Below are 12,918 nucleotides of genomic sequence, written 5' to 3' on the forward strand. Positions count from 1 at the left end.
TGCTCTATAGGCATTTACAACACAGGGAGGATGGTGGTTGCTTAAACCAAAATAGAAAATCCAGAAACGGGAGTAGGTTCTAGGGTGAAAAATTGAACAGTTCGGTTTAAGATGCTTTGGATCGATGGTATTTCTCACTGAATTCTCACAAGATTTTTAGAAAGAAAATGAAATATGTTTTGTAAAGTGTGGTTTTGCTAATACGAATAGAAAAGATGGCCTCTGAAGAAACATGCTAACACTCTCACTTTGCAAACTAAGCAACAGGTTATGGTGCAGTGTATGACCGCAACTGCAGGAAATTCGAGAGTTGGGGAAGGACCTGTCTCGTATTTTTCCATCCCTGGTGACTCAGAGGTAAAAATGGCGCCCGTGGCAGAAATTACAAAGTGGGAGGGAGCACTGGGTATGGAAAAAATGAGTTTTTTTTGTTTTGCTTTAAACATTTGGTGTGGTAACTCAGCGCCACACGAATTACGAACATTTTTTTCTTTAAGGTTTGGTCTATAGTACAACACTATTCTCCGCGTTTAAAAGGATGTTTCATTTTGTGGGCGCGATCGCTTAAGGGGAGGTGGCGTGCCTGCTGCTTTGCCTCATTTACGCTTCTCGGCCTCGGCGGGTTCCACGACTGCCTCCCTATCTCTGGCCCCTCTCGTTTTCTTCTCCAGCGCTGGCTCCAGTTCTGAGAACACTTTCTTGGCGGTGACGACCCGACGGACTCAGACCCTACGCATTCGCAGGTCTCCCTGGCGCTCGGGGACGAGAGATTCTTTCTTCGGAGGACTGCGGCCTCGCGCTTCCTACACGCGCACGAGGAGCCCCGCGCGCGACCGCCGGAGCGCGTGCCCGACCGCACTCTGAAGGCCCGCGGGCGGAGCGCGCGCACCACCTCCGCAAGCGCGACACTGCCGTAGCTCCGGGCCCCGGCGTCGGCGGCGCGGGGGCGGGGCCGTGGAGGGGCTTCGAGGCCCCGCAGCGGTTCAGGCCGGGAGCTCGGGCCGCATCTGTTGTCGTGGGAACGGCGGCGTAGGCAGGCACTGGCGTCAGCGGGCGGCGCCCGCACTGCGCCACCCGGGGGGCTCTCAGAGCCGGAGTGGCTGGCGGCTAGGGTGGCTACGCGAGTGCCTGGCTCCCGGCCCGCGCCCCCGGCGGCGCAGGGACCCGCGTCGCACAGTCCCAGTGTCGGCTCCGGCGGGACGGACCATCGGCCGCTCTGGACTCTGTTCTCCGTGAGTACGCTGCAGGCCTGCTGGTGGCGGGAGCCCGGGCCGAGTGCTTGGCCTGCCTGGGCCCTCTCAGAGGGGGCGGTGGCTAGGGGGACTGGTCAGGTCCGAGAGCGCGGAGGCGGCGCGCCGGGGGGCGGGACGGGGGCGGTGCGGCCCCACCGCGGGCTGACCCGCCCAGTGCCGCGGAGCCCTGGGAGGTAGTTCCTAATGAATGTCTCTAAGTACTTTCCCGCTCCCTTCCCTGGGCTCTTGTCTCGTGAGTCCTCGACGCGGTGCCCAGATCCGCCATGGAGGAAATGCAATCTTTGCCTTTCCCACTCCGGATTCTGGCTTAAAAGCATTTAACTCAGATGCGCACTAAGTACGTTTATTTCCTTGTAGGGTGTCAGCTTGGTGCTGAACCTCGAACCTGTGAAATGCCTTCTTTTTTTTTTTTTTAAGATTTTATTTATTTGACTGACAGATATCACAGGTAGGCAGAGAGGCAGGTAGAGAGAGAGAGAGAGGAGGAAGCAGGCTCCCTGCCTAGCAAAGAGCCCGATGCGGGACTCGATCCCAGGACATTGAGATCATGACCTGAGCTGAAGGCAGAGGCTTAACCCACTGAGCCACCCAGGCGCCCCGTGAAATGCCTTCTTAATTAAATCCGAGAAAAGGTGATAAGTGTGTTAACGTTTATAAGAGTCATGTCGATCTGTATACAAACAGAAAAAAGAGTGCACTATTTAGAATCGCTACCAATGGCTGTAGTGTATTTCAGCATTACTGTGGAAACAAACTGCAGTGTGTTGCTTTTACTTTTTTGAGAAAAGGATGCTAACGATTTTTTCACCTGTTGCATTAATTATTTTGCTGTTACTGCTTGGAGTTTCAAGGAAGAGATTGCTCGTTCTGAGAACTCTGGGAAATTTCAAAAAGTATTTGAAAAATCCAAATACCAAAAGTTTTTTAAAACCATATTTAGAATCTTGTTTGTTTATGGAGAGTATCTTGATTAATCAGTTCAATTATGTATACAGGGTTTTCGTTAGTTTCTTCTTTTCCTATGCTATAAAATTCAGCTAAAGGGTGAATTATCCAAGCCTCTGTTGCTTCTCCCTTTGATCTTTAGACATTTATTGGCCAGTAATCAGGTGTTTAGAGAAAAAGAAAAATGAGATGAAATGTATTGTTAATTTTCCTAGTTAGTATTTCTCAGCATCTCTTATAAAAGGGTTTGTGAGGGAGAATCTTTAAAATAATCGTATATATGAGACTCGGGGATGTCATTTTAAGTTTGACCTTATTTTTGCCAGTGATGTTACTAACCAAATATTAGTCATTAATTCTATAATGTATTTGCTATGGGACACATTGTTTGGAAGTGATTATTTCTGTAATGTATTTGCCATATTAAGTAGTATTAGTGTTTGTTCAACTGTGTATTGAACTAAGTAATAGTAAATAATGTCACTACATTATGTATTGTATTGATGTATTTTATTTTATTGCACACATATTTAGTACTATAATAATAGACATAAAGTTATTTTATTGAGCACCTACAGTGTGCCAGCCATTGTGCTGATCACTTTGCTTTTCAGTATTTCCTTTTCTTCTTACAATAAAGTAGGTACCATTTTAATTTCCTGGGTCATAGAACATTTTACCAGGGTGAAAATAAAGGACTGAAGTAGAGAGGGAGGTATGGAGCTCAAGGCACTGTGGGAGCACGGTAAAGTATTTAACCGTCCCTTGAGGTTAGAGTGCTCCCAGAGAAGATACCATCTGCATTTAGCATTAAAGGATAGTTAGGAGTTTGTTGGAGTGACAGAAGAAGGGCATATCTCAGGAGAGAGGTGGGTGTGTAATGGTATAAAGGCAGGAAGGCGTTTGGCACAACTGAGAGCCTCTAAGTATGTCATATGGTTAGAATTCAGAATGTGGCTGGAGAATGAGTCATTTCATAAATAGCCTTGACCCCCTCAATGGTATTGACTTCCAATTTTTTTCCAGTAAGTGACTGAAATCTAGTGAAGAAATTTAAACAAAGAAATGATACCATTGCATTTGTATTTTAGTACTTTTCTTCTGCTTGCAATGAAGAGGATGATTTTTTTTTAAGATTTTATTTATTTATTTGACAGACAGAGATCACAAATAGGCAGAGAAGCAGGCAGAGAGAGAGAGAGAGAAGGAAGCAGGCTCCCCACTGAGCAGAGAGCCCGACACGGGGCTCCATCCCAGGACCTTGGGACCATGACCCGAGCCGAAGGCAGAGGCTTTAACCCACTGAGCCACCCAGGCGCCCTGAGGATGATTTATTTTTTAAAAGGATAAGGTGGTAGAAGCATGGGAACAATCTTAAGAAAAAAAGTAAAATCTTTCTATAGTTTTTTTATCCCTCAAAGCTGCTGTATCATGTCCCTGCCTTTGAGGGTGAGGGAAGAAGGCAGGAAGCAGAATCGTAGAAAGAATTAGCTACATGTTTCTTCTATGGGTCTCACCTTCCATTCATCCCTCCACCTGTTGCCACCAGATTTCCACCCCTTCACAGACAGCTTTGCAAACATGTGACTTGCTGACTGGACTGTAGATCCAGTGGACACTCTTTACAACTTGGTACCACACAGTGATAGAAAACTTCTTTCTTAAAATTCTTTTTCTTTGGGGGGCACCTGGAGGCTCAGTTGCTTAAGCCTCTGACTCCTGATATCCACTCAGGTCATGATTTCAGGGTCCTAAGATCTAGCATGGCACCTACCTGAGATTGTCTCTCCTTCTCCTTCTGCCCCTTGCTTGTTCTCTCTCCCCCTCTACTTGCTCCCTCTCTGTCTCTCTCTAACAACAACAACAACAAACTTCTTTCCCTTGGCTACCTCTCTCTTCGAGCTTTCACCTCTCTCTTTGATGTCCTTTTGCTTTATTTTTGGGCTCCCAGAATTCTGTCTTTGGCATTTTTTCCCTGAAACCACCACAGATATAAAGTCTAGTTCTCAAATCTTTAGCCTGGTTCTCCTTGCTGGATTACTATATTCTATTGCCTACCAAACAACCTGATGATATGCATAAACACGTATGAATATATACAGTGATAATAGCTGTCATTTTCAAAGGGCTTGCCATGTTCCAGGCATTGTGCTGTTTTATTTGCATATTCTCACTTAATCTGTACAAAAACCTTATGAGTGGTTTATTATTGTTACTCTCTTTTGAAAGGTTAGGAAATTGAGGTCCAGAAGTTAATTTACTGACAAGTAGAACTGGGATTTGAATCTAGGGGTCTGACACTGAGCCAGTGCTTGTAGCTGACTAGTGCCCCTCAGATACCCAGCTCAACATGCCCCGCTAAGCTCACTGAGTGTCCCCATAAGAAGTATCTATTACAATCGAACAGATGTGCACTGGTGTTTGTTCTTTTTTTTAAAGACATTATTTTAAATCATTTGACCCTTATAACAACCTTTTGAATATGTACTGGTAGACTGATTTTACAGATGAGGAAACAAATGCCTAAGGTCACACAATTAACTTTGAGACTAATTCCAGGACTTGGGTTTTAAACTTATCCATTATACTTGTCCTGTATTCCAAAAAGTGATACTGCTGGCCTAAGTGTTCTATTTTCAGAAAATGAGAATCATCCTTGACTCTCTGTCCTGCATTGTCAGTAGTTTTTATTTAATCTTTCTGAAATGTCTAAAATACCATAAGTACCATAAATTTTTTGTTTAATGGTAAGCAAATCAAGCTGAATATAAGCAAGTCACTTTTCTTAGTGACTCATAGTCATATAGTTCAGCTGTTTTCCTATATATTGAATGACTATGGAATATATAAATATTAAGTCATTATTTGGTTTATATTTTTTCTACTTACGTGCTTTCAGGTTTCAATTTCTGATACACTTAGATTTACATCTTCTCTCTTTTCTAATTTGGGGTAGATTGGAAAGTAGATGACCAATATTTCTTAGGTGTGTATCTACTAGGAAGAATACATTCGGGCTCCCATCCATAAAGCACAGGAGTCTTTACTGTGTGAATTTAGTGATATCTATTTTGTCTGTGTACCAGAAAATTGTTATATGAGTTAACCCACATAATTAGGTATATGTGTATAATCATTCTTACCTTTTTAGCCTTTCTTCTCAGACTTTTCTGTCCAGAGTACCCATGATATTAGAGGAACCAGTGGATCCCCAGGGATCTGGAGCTTTAACAGATAATTGCTGAGCCAACTCAAATTATGTTTTTCTTATTTTTTTTTTACAGTCTTCTGTTTTATTCTTAAAAATGTGTGAATATTGTGTTCTAATGTGGACATTAATATGTTTGTTTTGGACATACACCCTCATCTTTAAGTAAAATTGGAAATTCAGGAATAAATATACTGAGTTTATCCCTGGTTTTGATATGTAATAATACACACCCATTATATTTGAGGAAGATAGTACAAATGCTTATGCTTAACCTTTTCTACTGTAACATTTTTAGTGGCAGGTACAAAAGTGTCTAAATGCATTGTCTGTGAATATGCTACCTACAAGCATATTTTACTAATTTAATAGTGTATGCTCTTGGGAAAGTCAATTCTTGGATGGAGTTTGTTTTCTTAAAAGTACATTGAAATGAAAAAAAAAGTACATTGAAATGTTTATTTTTCACTTAAAACACTTGTAAAAATACATTAACATATTAAGTACATATTTATTGCCTTTCAAGATTTTTAAAAGTTTTTTGTTTCAAATACATATTTTATTCAAATATGATCCAGTTTTCTTTACTTTTCTTCAGACTCTAAACTAATCATATGTACTTTAAGTCATATACATAAGACCGGATAAGAGAATTTAGCTTTATTGGTATAAACCTGATGAGGTAGTGGACAAATAATCACATAATCTTGTGTGAAAAATGTTTTGTAATTTTTTATTTGCAAATTCCCTACTACAAATAAATTCTCGTTGTTTTAACAGGATCCTGATTGAGTCATAGCTTTGCATTATAACTCAGTGCTCTCCATAAAGCTGAGAGATGCCCACTGGTAAGACTTTTATGAAATTTATATCTGCAATACATTTTATTTATTTACTTATTTTAAAGTTTGAATTATTTTAAGGGGTTCTTTGATCTGTTAATGAATACATTAACCAAATACTACAATTAGATACTTAATAGTTTGATATTCAATTTCCTATTTATTTTCTTCTTTTATTTTTTAATGTTTTTTTATCAATTTTCTATTTATTTTATTTTCTTATTTTGTTTTTTATGTTTTTTATCAATTCTCTATTTAATGTTAGGTATTAAGGTTAGTATGTATTTAATAGATAGCAGTTTGGGATTTCACTGGAGAAGGTAAATAATCATTACAACAATGGTGAGTTTTTGTTCTTTATTATCAAAATGGACGGTTTACTCTAGAGCGGGTATTAGCAACTTTTTCATAAAGGGAAAGCTAGTAAATATTTTAGGTTTATTCTCTGCTATAACTGCTCACCTGTGCCATTGAAGCATAAAAGCATCCATAAGAATTTTTTTTTTTTAAATATTTTATTTATTTATTTGACAGACAGAGATCACAAGCAGGCAGAGAGGCAGGCAGAGAGAGAGGAGGAAGCAGGCTCCCTGCTGAGCAGAGAGCCCGATGCGGGGCTCAATCCCAGGACGCTGGGATCGTGACCTGAGCCGAAGGCAGAGGCTTTAACCCACTGAGCCACCCAGGCGCCCCCATAAGAATTCTTAACAGAGTGGGCATGGCTGTGTTTCAGTAAACTTTTATGTATAAGAGTAGATGACTGCCCTGTAGGCCGTAATCTGCCATCACCTGCTCTGAGGCAATCATCCATTCATTCAGCATTTATTCAGCATTAGGACGTGTTTATTGAGTAAGTACGCTGTGCTAGATCTCATGAAAATAGTAGGGATGGTAGCATAGTGTAGTGGGAGAGACAGATAATATAATTATTTGTGTAGATATACAAATAATTATACAGTTTCAAGCTGTGTTAGGTGCTGTGAAGAAAAAGAACAGTCTGCCATGTGAGGAATGGGGAAATTCAGATGAGATTGTCAGGAAGTGTTCCACTTTTAAGGCAACATTTGAACAGGCGGCTTAACACCAGAAAGCTGAGAAATTAGAGGAAGTTTGCACCAGGTAGAAGCAGCTTAACATGGGAAGGTGCTTATTTTGGTGGAGGAGTGAGAAGGGCAGAATGGCTAGAATGTAGGGATCTAAGGGGCTGTTTCTCTTGGTTTCAAGCTGTAGAGGTAGGCAGGCCAGGAAATGAGAACCCTGTAGGACGTGTGAAGGAATCATTTTGTCCTAAGTGAAGTGGGAAACTGGCAAGGTCTTAAGCAAGGGAATAACATGATCTGACTTATGTTTTAAAGAAAAAAAATAACTTTCAGCTTTTCGTATTTATTGAATGCTGATTATTGCCCAGGCAAGTGTTAGCCATTCTTCATGCAAATGATCTTTGATATAGAATTATTCTGATTTTACAGATAACAAAGATGAAGTTTAGAGTTGTTAAGTAACTTGCTTAAGGCCACCTAACAGTGGTAGATGCTATCATGAGTTACAGGTAGAAAGTTAACTTAGTAAAGAAAACTTTTAAAGGGAGTAGCCCAAAAGGTAAGAGGGATTCAGGTGAGTGTGGTGTCACCAAAACCAAAAGAAAAGTTTTGCGAAGGAAGAACTGGTCAGTTCTGAAGTAGCTGAAGAACTCATGCCGATATTTACAAGACTATGTTCTTTAACATCTGCTAGCATATAGCAGATACTTGCTATCATAGAGTTGTTTAGAAAATGACAGGAGTCTTTATCTTTGCAGTGGAGAGTGAAGCCAAAGTAAAAACCAAAGTTCGCTTTGAGGAATTGCTTAAGACCCACAATGAGCTCACTGATGAAAGAAAAAAACTGAAGAAAAAAGTGGGCAAATCTGAAGAAAAAATTGCAGTGAGTAATCGATCATTTGGTAATGATGACTTATATATCTGCATGAAATTATGACTTTGATATTAAAACTCTGAGGAACTTTGGAAATTGAAAATAGTGTATCTATGTCATAGTCAATAGCACATGATATAAAAAGCTTATGTTAGAATCTGTATGACTCTTGGGGTACTGAGTTCAATCTTCAGTGCTATGCTACCAAAATAATGTAGACAAAATGATGAGAGTGGTGAGAGAATGGGCAAACTCACCTGGCCAACATAGTACACATTTTTAAAGAAAATGAGGGTTTTTTAATCCAGAATTGTGAAGAATTTAGGGAGTAATATGTTACTTCAGATATTCAGCAGCTTGTCTTTATTTAGACTGATTGATCTAATTCTACCCAGCAGAACCAGGAGAAGTCACTGGAATCTGAAGGCAGTAATTATCCTTTTGTATTTGAGGTACACTTTCAAATGACAGTTTTTGGCAGCACAGTTGAAGAGATTAAAAATGCAGAACTCAACAGTACTAAACAGATCAACAATTGACTACACTCTGATTCCAGAATATTATGGAGTCTGTAATCGTATCCACGGTTAATGTACTATTCACTCTTCAGACCTGTCTTGGTATATTAGTTGGACCTTTTATTCCTTTGACCATAATCTGTTATGTACACACACACACACACACACACAGGCACAAATAACTTCATGCATGTTCTGGTAATTGGTACATAGTATTTCTTTGACTAGAGTTTTATGAGTTATGTATAGCTTATATTTTACTTGTTGCAGATTTTACCCTATTCTGAATTTTGCCATGTGACCTCTTCATTCTAATATTCTCTCTGGCAGCCATCAACATGATAGTATATATTCTCAAGTGAGAAATAGTACTAACACTGGCCAGAATCCAGCTGCACACATGTGAGAGGTTTGTAGTACAGCTGTTTACTGTTGCGTACCAATTTAGAACTCCTGGCGGAATCGGGCAGATTAGGTCTTCCATAGTGGATGCTGCCCATTTGTATAATGCGCTTCTCCCAGTGGTACCTGTATGAGTATGATAGGGAGTAGTGGGATATGGAGGATGGAACATTGCATATTGGCATATGCCCTCCTCTTGGGTAGGTGATATACATTGGACAAAAACATAAAAAAAACCCTGAAAACAATTGTATATTTTTAAGGACTCAGTCAAAATAGAACCTCATGTTTTCTCTTACTGGGCTTTGTGAACTGGACTTTGTGAGCATGAACTAGATGCTGTTTAGACCAGGAATGCTCAATTGAATGGATAACCAAGAAATGGGCAGAGGAGATGTCCATTTACATATTGTCCAGTTAGATGTTGGGAACACACAAATGTGAGGTGACTAGAGATAATCTACCTCGCCCCTTTTGGTACATAACAGGCCATTCAGACGCTGCCTTTATTCAGAGATGAGTATCCTAAGAAACAGGAAGAGATTTTTTAGCTCAAGAGAAGGGAACTATTCCTGGAGAACTTAGAGGAAAACAAAATATTTTTGAAATGATTTACTTTAGGAAATAAAGTAAACCTCTTTTTATTTACTAGATAACAGTGCTTCCTATCTTTCAAGCACTTCTAAACATATTATGTTTATTCACTAGTTTTTAATAACGTGAAATGATGAGGTTTTATTCCATTTTAAGTTAAGGAAACGGGATCACAGAGAGGTTGAATAACTGCCTAAATTTGCATAGTTGGTGGCAGAACCAGAATTCAAACTCTAACAGCCTAGCTACAGAGCCCACTCTCCTAACCATAACCCAATAGAACCTCTTTGAATAACATATGAAGAGATGGGACCTCATCAGAACAAAAACACGTACAGAACAGGCAGGCTGAGATTGGAAGGGAAGCTGGCTGAAATAAGAAAAGGAAGCAAGGAAAAGGCTGTACTAAGAGAATTCATAATAATGCAGATTTACCTTATTATTTTTCAATAATCTGTTAGGCACTGTGATAAGAATTTTGCAAATGCTGTTTCCAATACTCGTGTTGATCATGAAACATAGATGGTGGGGCTCTTATTTTGCATGAGAGGTTTTATAAACATCAGAACAGAAAAACCACTTAACAAAGATGTTAAATGTTTTGCCAGAGCCTTAAAGCCAGCAGTAGAGTAAGGGAGATTTAAAATTATAGTCTCTCCATGTTCTGCCTTTAGTTGCTTTTTAAAAACTGTGTCTTCAGCCTAAAACAGTGGAATTGGTACCATGGAAAAATCTAATTAGTGATAAGGAAGATAAATATGAGGCATTCTCCCATGAGAAGAAATGGCTAAAACTAAAATGAAGCTAAGTAATGAAAACCTGTAGAAATATTTGACCTCTAAATAAGTGTTCCCAGACAATGCTAATGGGGCAGAAACAATAGAAAGAGCATGGTGAAAAAAACCTTCTTGAGATTAACAGAAAGATCTAGGAGGAGATGAGTCTATCTTGCATTCCAGGTAAAATTTATGAGATAAGAACTATATTTAGAATTTTGTAATTTCAGGAGAAAAGTTAATTTTGCAAGTATCTCAACAGAAAAAGACACATCTGGTGCATTTCAGGCCTCTCTCAGAAAACACTAAACCCAGAAGACAATAAAGCAATATCTGTACAGTATTGAGGGAAAAACTGTATCACAAGAAATCCAATGACCTAAGTGTCAGTTGTTTGTGAGGTCAGTAGTGAACATGAGAATGAACAGAGAATTATTATAAGTGTTCCCTCCCTGAAAACAAGAAAACTGTTGAATGTGTATTATTTGAATACATAGTACCATTTCCAGAAACATTAATCAAAATTAAGAATGTAAGAATAGAGAATTTATGGTTTGAAAATATATCTGCATGAGTCTTTTGAGACCAGTTAAACATATAGAACTTTATTATTTGTGCCAAAAATAATTACTGAAGATTCATATTACATAATGTACCTCTGATAATGTGAGATAACAGGAACATTGTTCTAAAACATTGGGCAAATCTTTCCTAGCTTGCGGAGCAAAAAAAAGTCCTGTAACGATTACTTTTACCTAAAGTGTAGTCAGAAGTTACTTCATCCTGGAGTTTAAAATAAGTGAAACAAGTAATATATAAAAATGATTATTATACTTTCAGAGTCATCAGATGTCAAGAAAAAACGGGTGCCTGGGTGGCTCAGTCATTAAGCGTCTGCCTTCAGCTCAGATCATGATCCCGGGGTCCTGGGATCAAGCCCGGCATCCGGCTCGCTGCTGGGCAGGAAGCCTGCTTCTCTTTCTCCCACTCCTCCTGCTTGTGTTCCTCTCTCATTGTGTCTCTTTCCATCAAATAAATAAAATCTTAAGAAAGAAAGGAAGAAAGAAATGAACAAACAAACACAACAGACTTTTTTAAAAAGGAACAAAGGTAGTGAAAGAAGAAATTTAATAAACTCTTAGGGGTGCCTGGATGGCTCAGTTGGTTAAATGTCTGACTCTTGATTTCAGCTCAGGTCATGATCTCAGGGTGGTGAGATGGAGCCCTGGGTTGGGCTCTGTGCTCAGCGGGGAGTCTGATTGAGATTTTCTCTACCTCTCCCTCTGCTCCTCCCCCTGTGCATGCACACTCTATCTCAAATAAGTAAATCTTTAAAAAAAAAAAAAAAATGAACTGTTAATCATAAAAATAAATGTAAACGTTTAAGCTTCCTATTTCAAAAAGCAAACTCTAAAATAATTTTTTTAAATGTCAGGTGTTTAGCTTGCAACATTGACAGATCAAACAAAATGACATAAAGTTTAAAACTAAAAGTTGGCAAAAATATATACAAATCTAAAAAGAAACAGGATTTTCTCAATTATGAATATATTGAAAGAACAAAAAGCTTAAATAAATATGAACAAAAGAAATTTAACCATATGTTGACAAAATATTTGTCTCAGCCAAAATAGGTTTTCTCCCTAAGATCTCAAGAATAGCATTGGGGCACCTGGGTGGCTCCATCAGTTGAGGTCCAACTTTTTGGTTTTGGCTCAGATCATGATCTCAGGGTCATGAGCTCCATATCAAGCCCTATGTGGGGCATAGAATCTGCTTAAGAGTCTCTCTCTCCCCAATGCCCCCATATATGCGCACACATTCTCTCTCTCAAATAAACTAATAAATTAATTAATTTTTAAAAAGAATATCTTAAAAATTGGCTGTAAGTCAGCATCAGTAAATCAGTACAAATAAGTTGAATGAAAACCATATGATTGGAGCGCCTGGGTGGCTCAGTGGATTAAAGCCTCTGCCTTCGGCTCACGTCATGATCTCAGGGTCCTGGGATTGAGCCCCGCATTGGGCTCTCTGCTTGGCAGGGAGCCTGCTTCCCTCTCTCTCTCTCTGCCTGCTTGTGATTTCTCTCTGTCAAATAAATAAAATCTTTAAAAAAAAAAAAAAAGAAAACCATATGATTGTATAAAAGTAAGGGGAAAAGCCATAATATTTTACTTAGAAAGAGGATACTAGTGATTTTCGAAAAAATAATTTGGTGTTCATGTAAGTGATAATTATGTACCTTCTGAGGTGCATACACATGGCTTATTGTGTATGATTTCAGGAGCTTCCAGATCCCCCTTTGAGAACGGAGGGTAGTCCCCTGATGACCTAAAAGATACCTCACCAAAAAGTACTTCCTTCAAAATCAGGATCCATAAGGAAAGATCTCTTTTCTCAAGAATATAATTAATATTCTTGAAGTTTTAGTAAATATAATTAGACAAGAAATGTAAATAGCATTGT

General features: G+C 39.2%; 1 protein-coding gene across 1 annotated transcript in view; it reads left to right on the forward strand.

Annotated features, from left to right (window-relative positions):
• Window positions 1-348: 348 nt before the first annotated feature.
• The window catches only part of AHI1 (Abelson helper integration site 1), a gene marked incomplete at its 3' end in the record, with an annotated part of 222,969 nt that continues 210,399 nt past the window's right edge, over window positions 349-12,918 (forward strand). Inside the window, 3 exon segments of the mRNA XM_080806476.1 lie at window positions 349-1,232; window positions 6,187-6,254; window positions 8,047-8,171. Coding sequence (XP_080662602.1) covers window positions 6,245-6,254; window positions 8,047-8,171 — 135 coding nt within the window. The 5' untranslated portion in view covers window positions 349-1,232; window positions 6,187-6,244.

This window comes from Martes martes, assembly GCF_963455335.1.
Source record: "Martes martes genome assembly, chromosome: 6".
Classification (NCBI taxonomy): Eukaryota; Metazoa; Chordata; class Mammalia; order Carnivora; family Mustelidae; genus Martes; species Martes martes.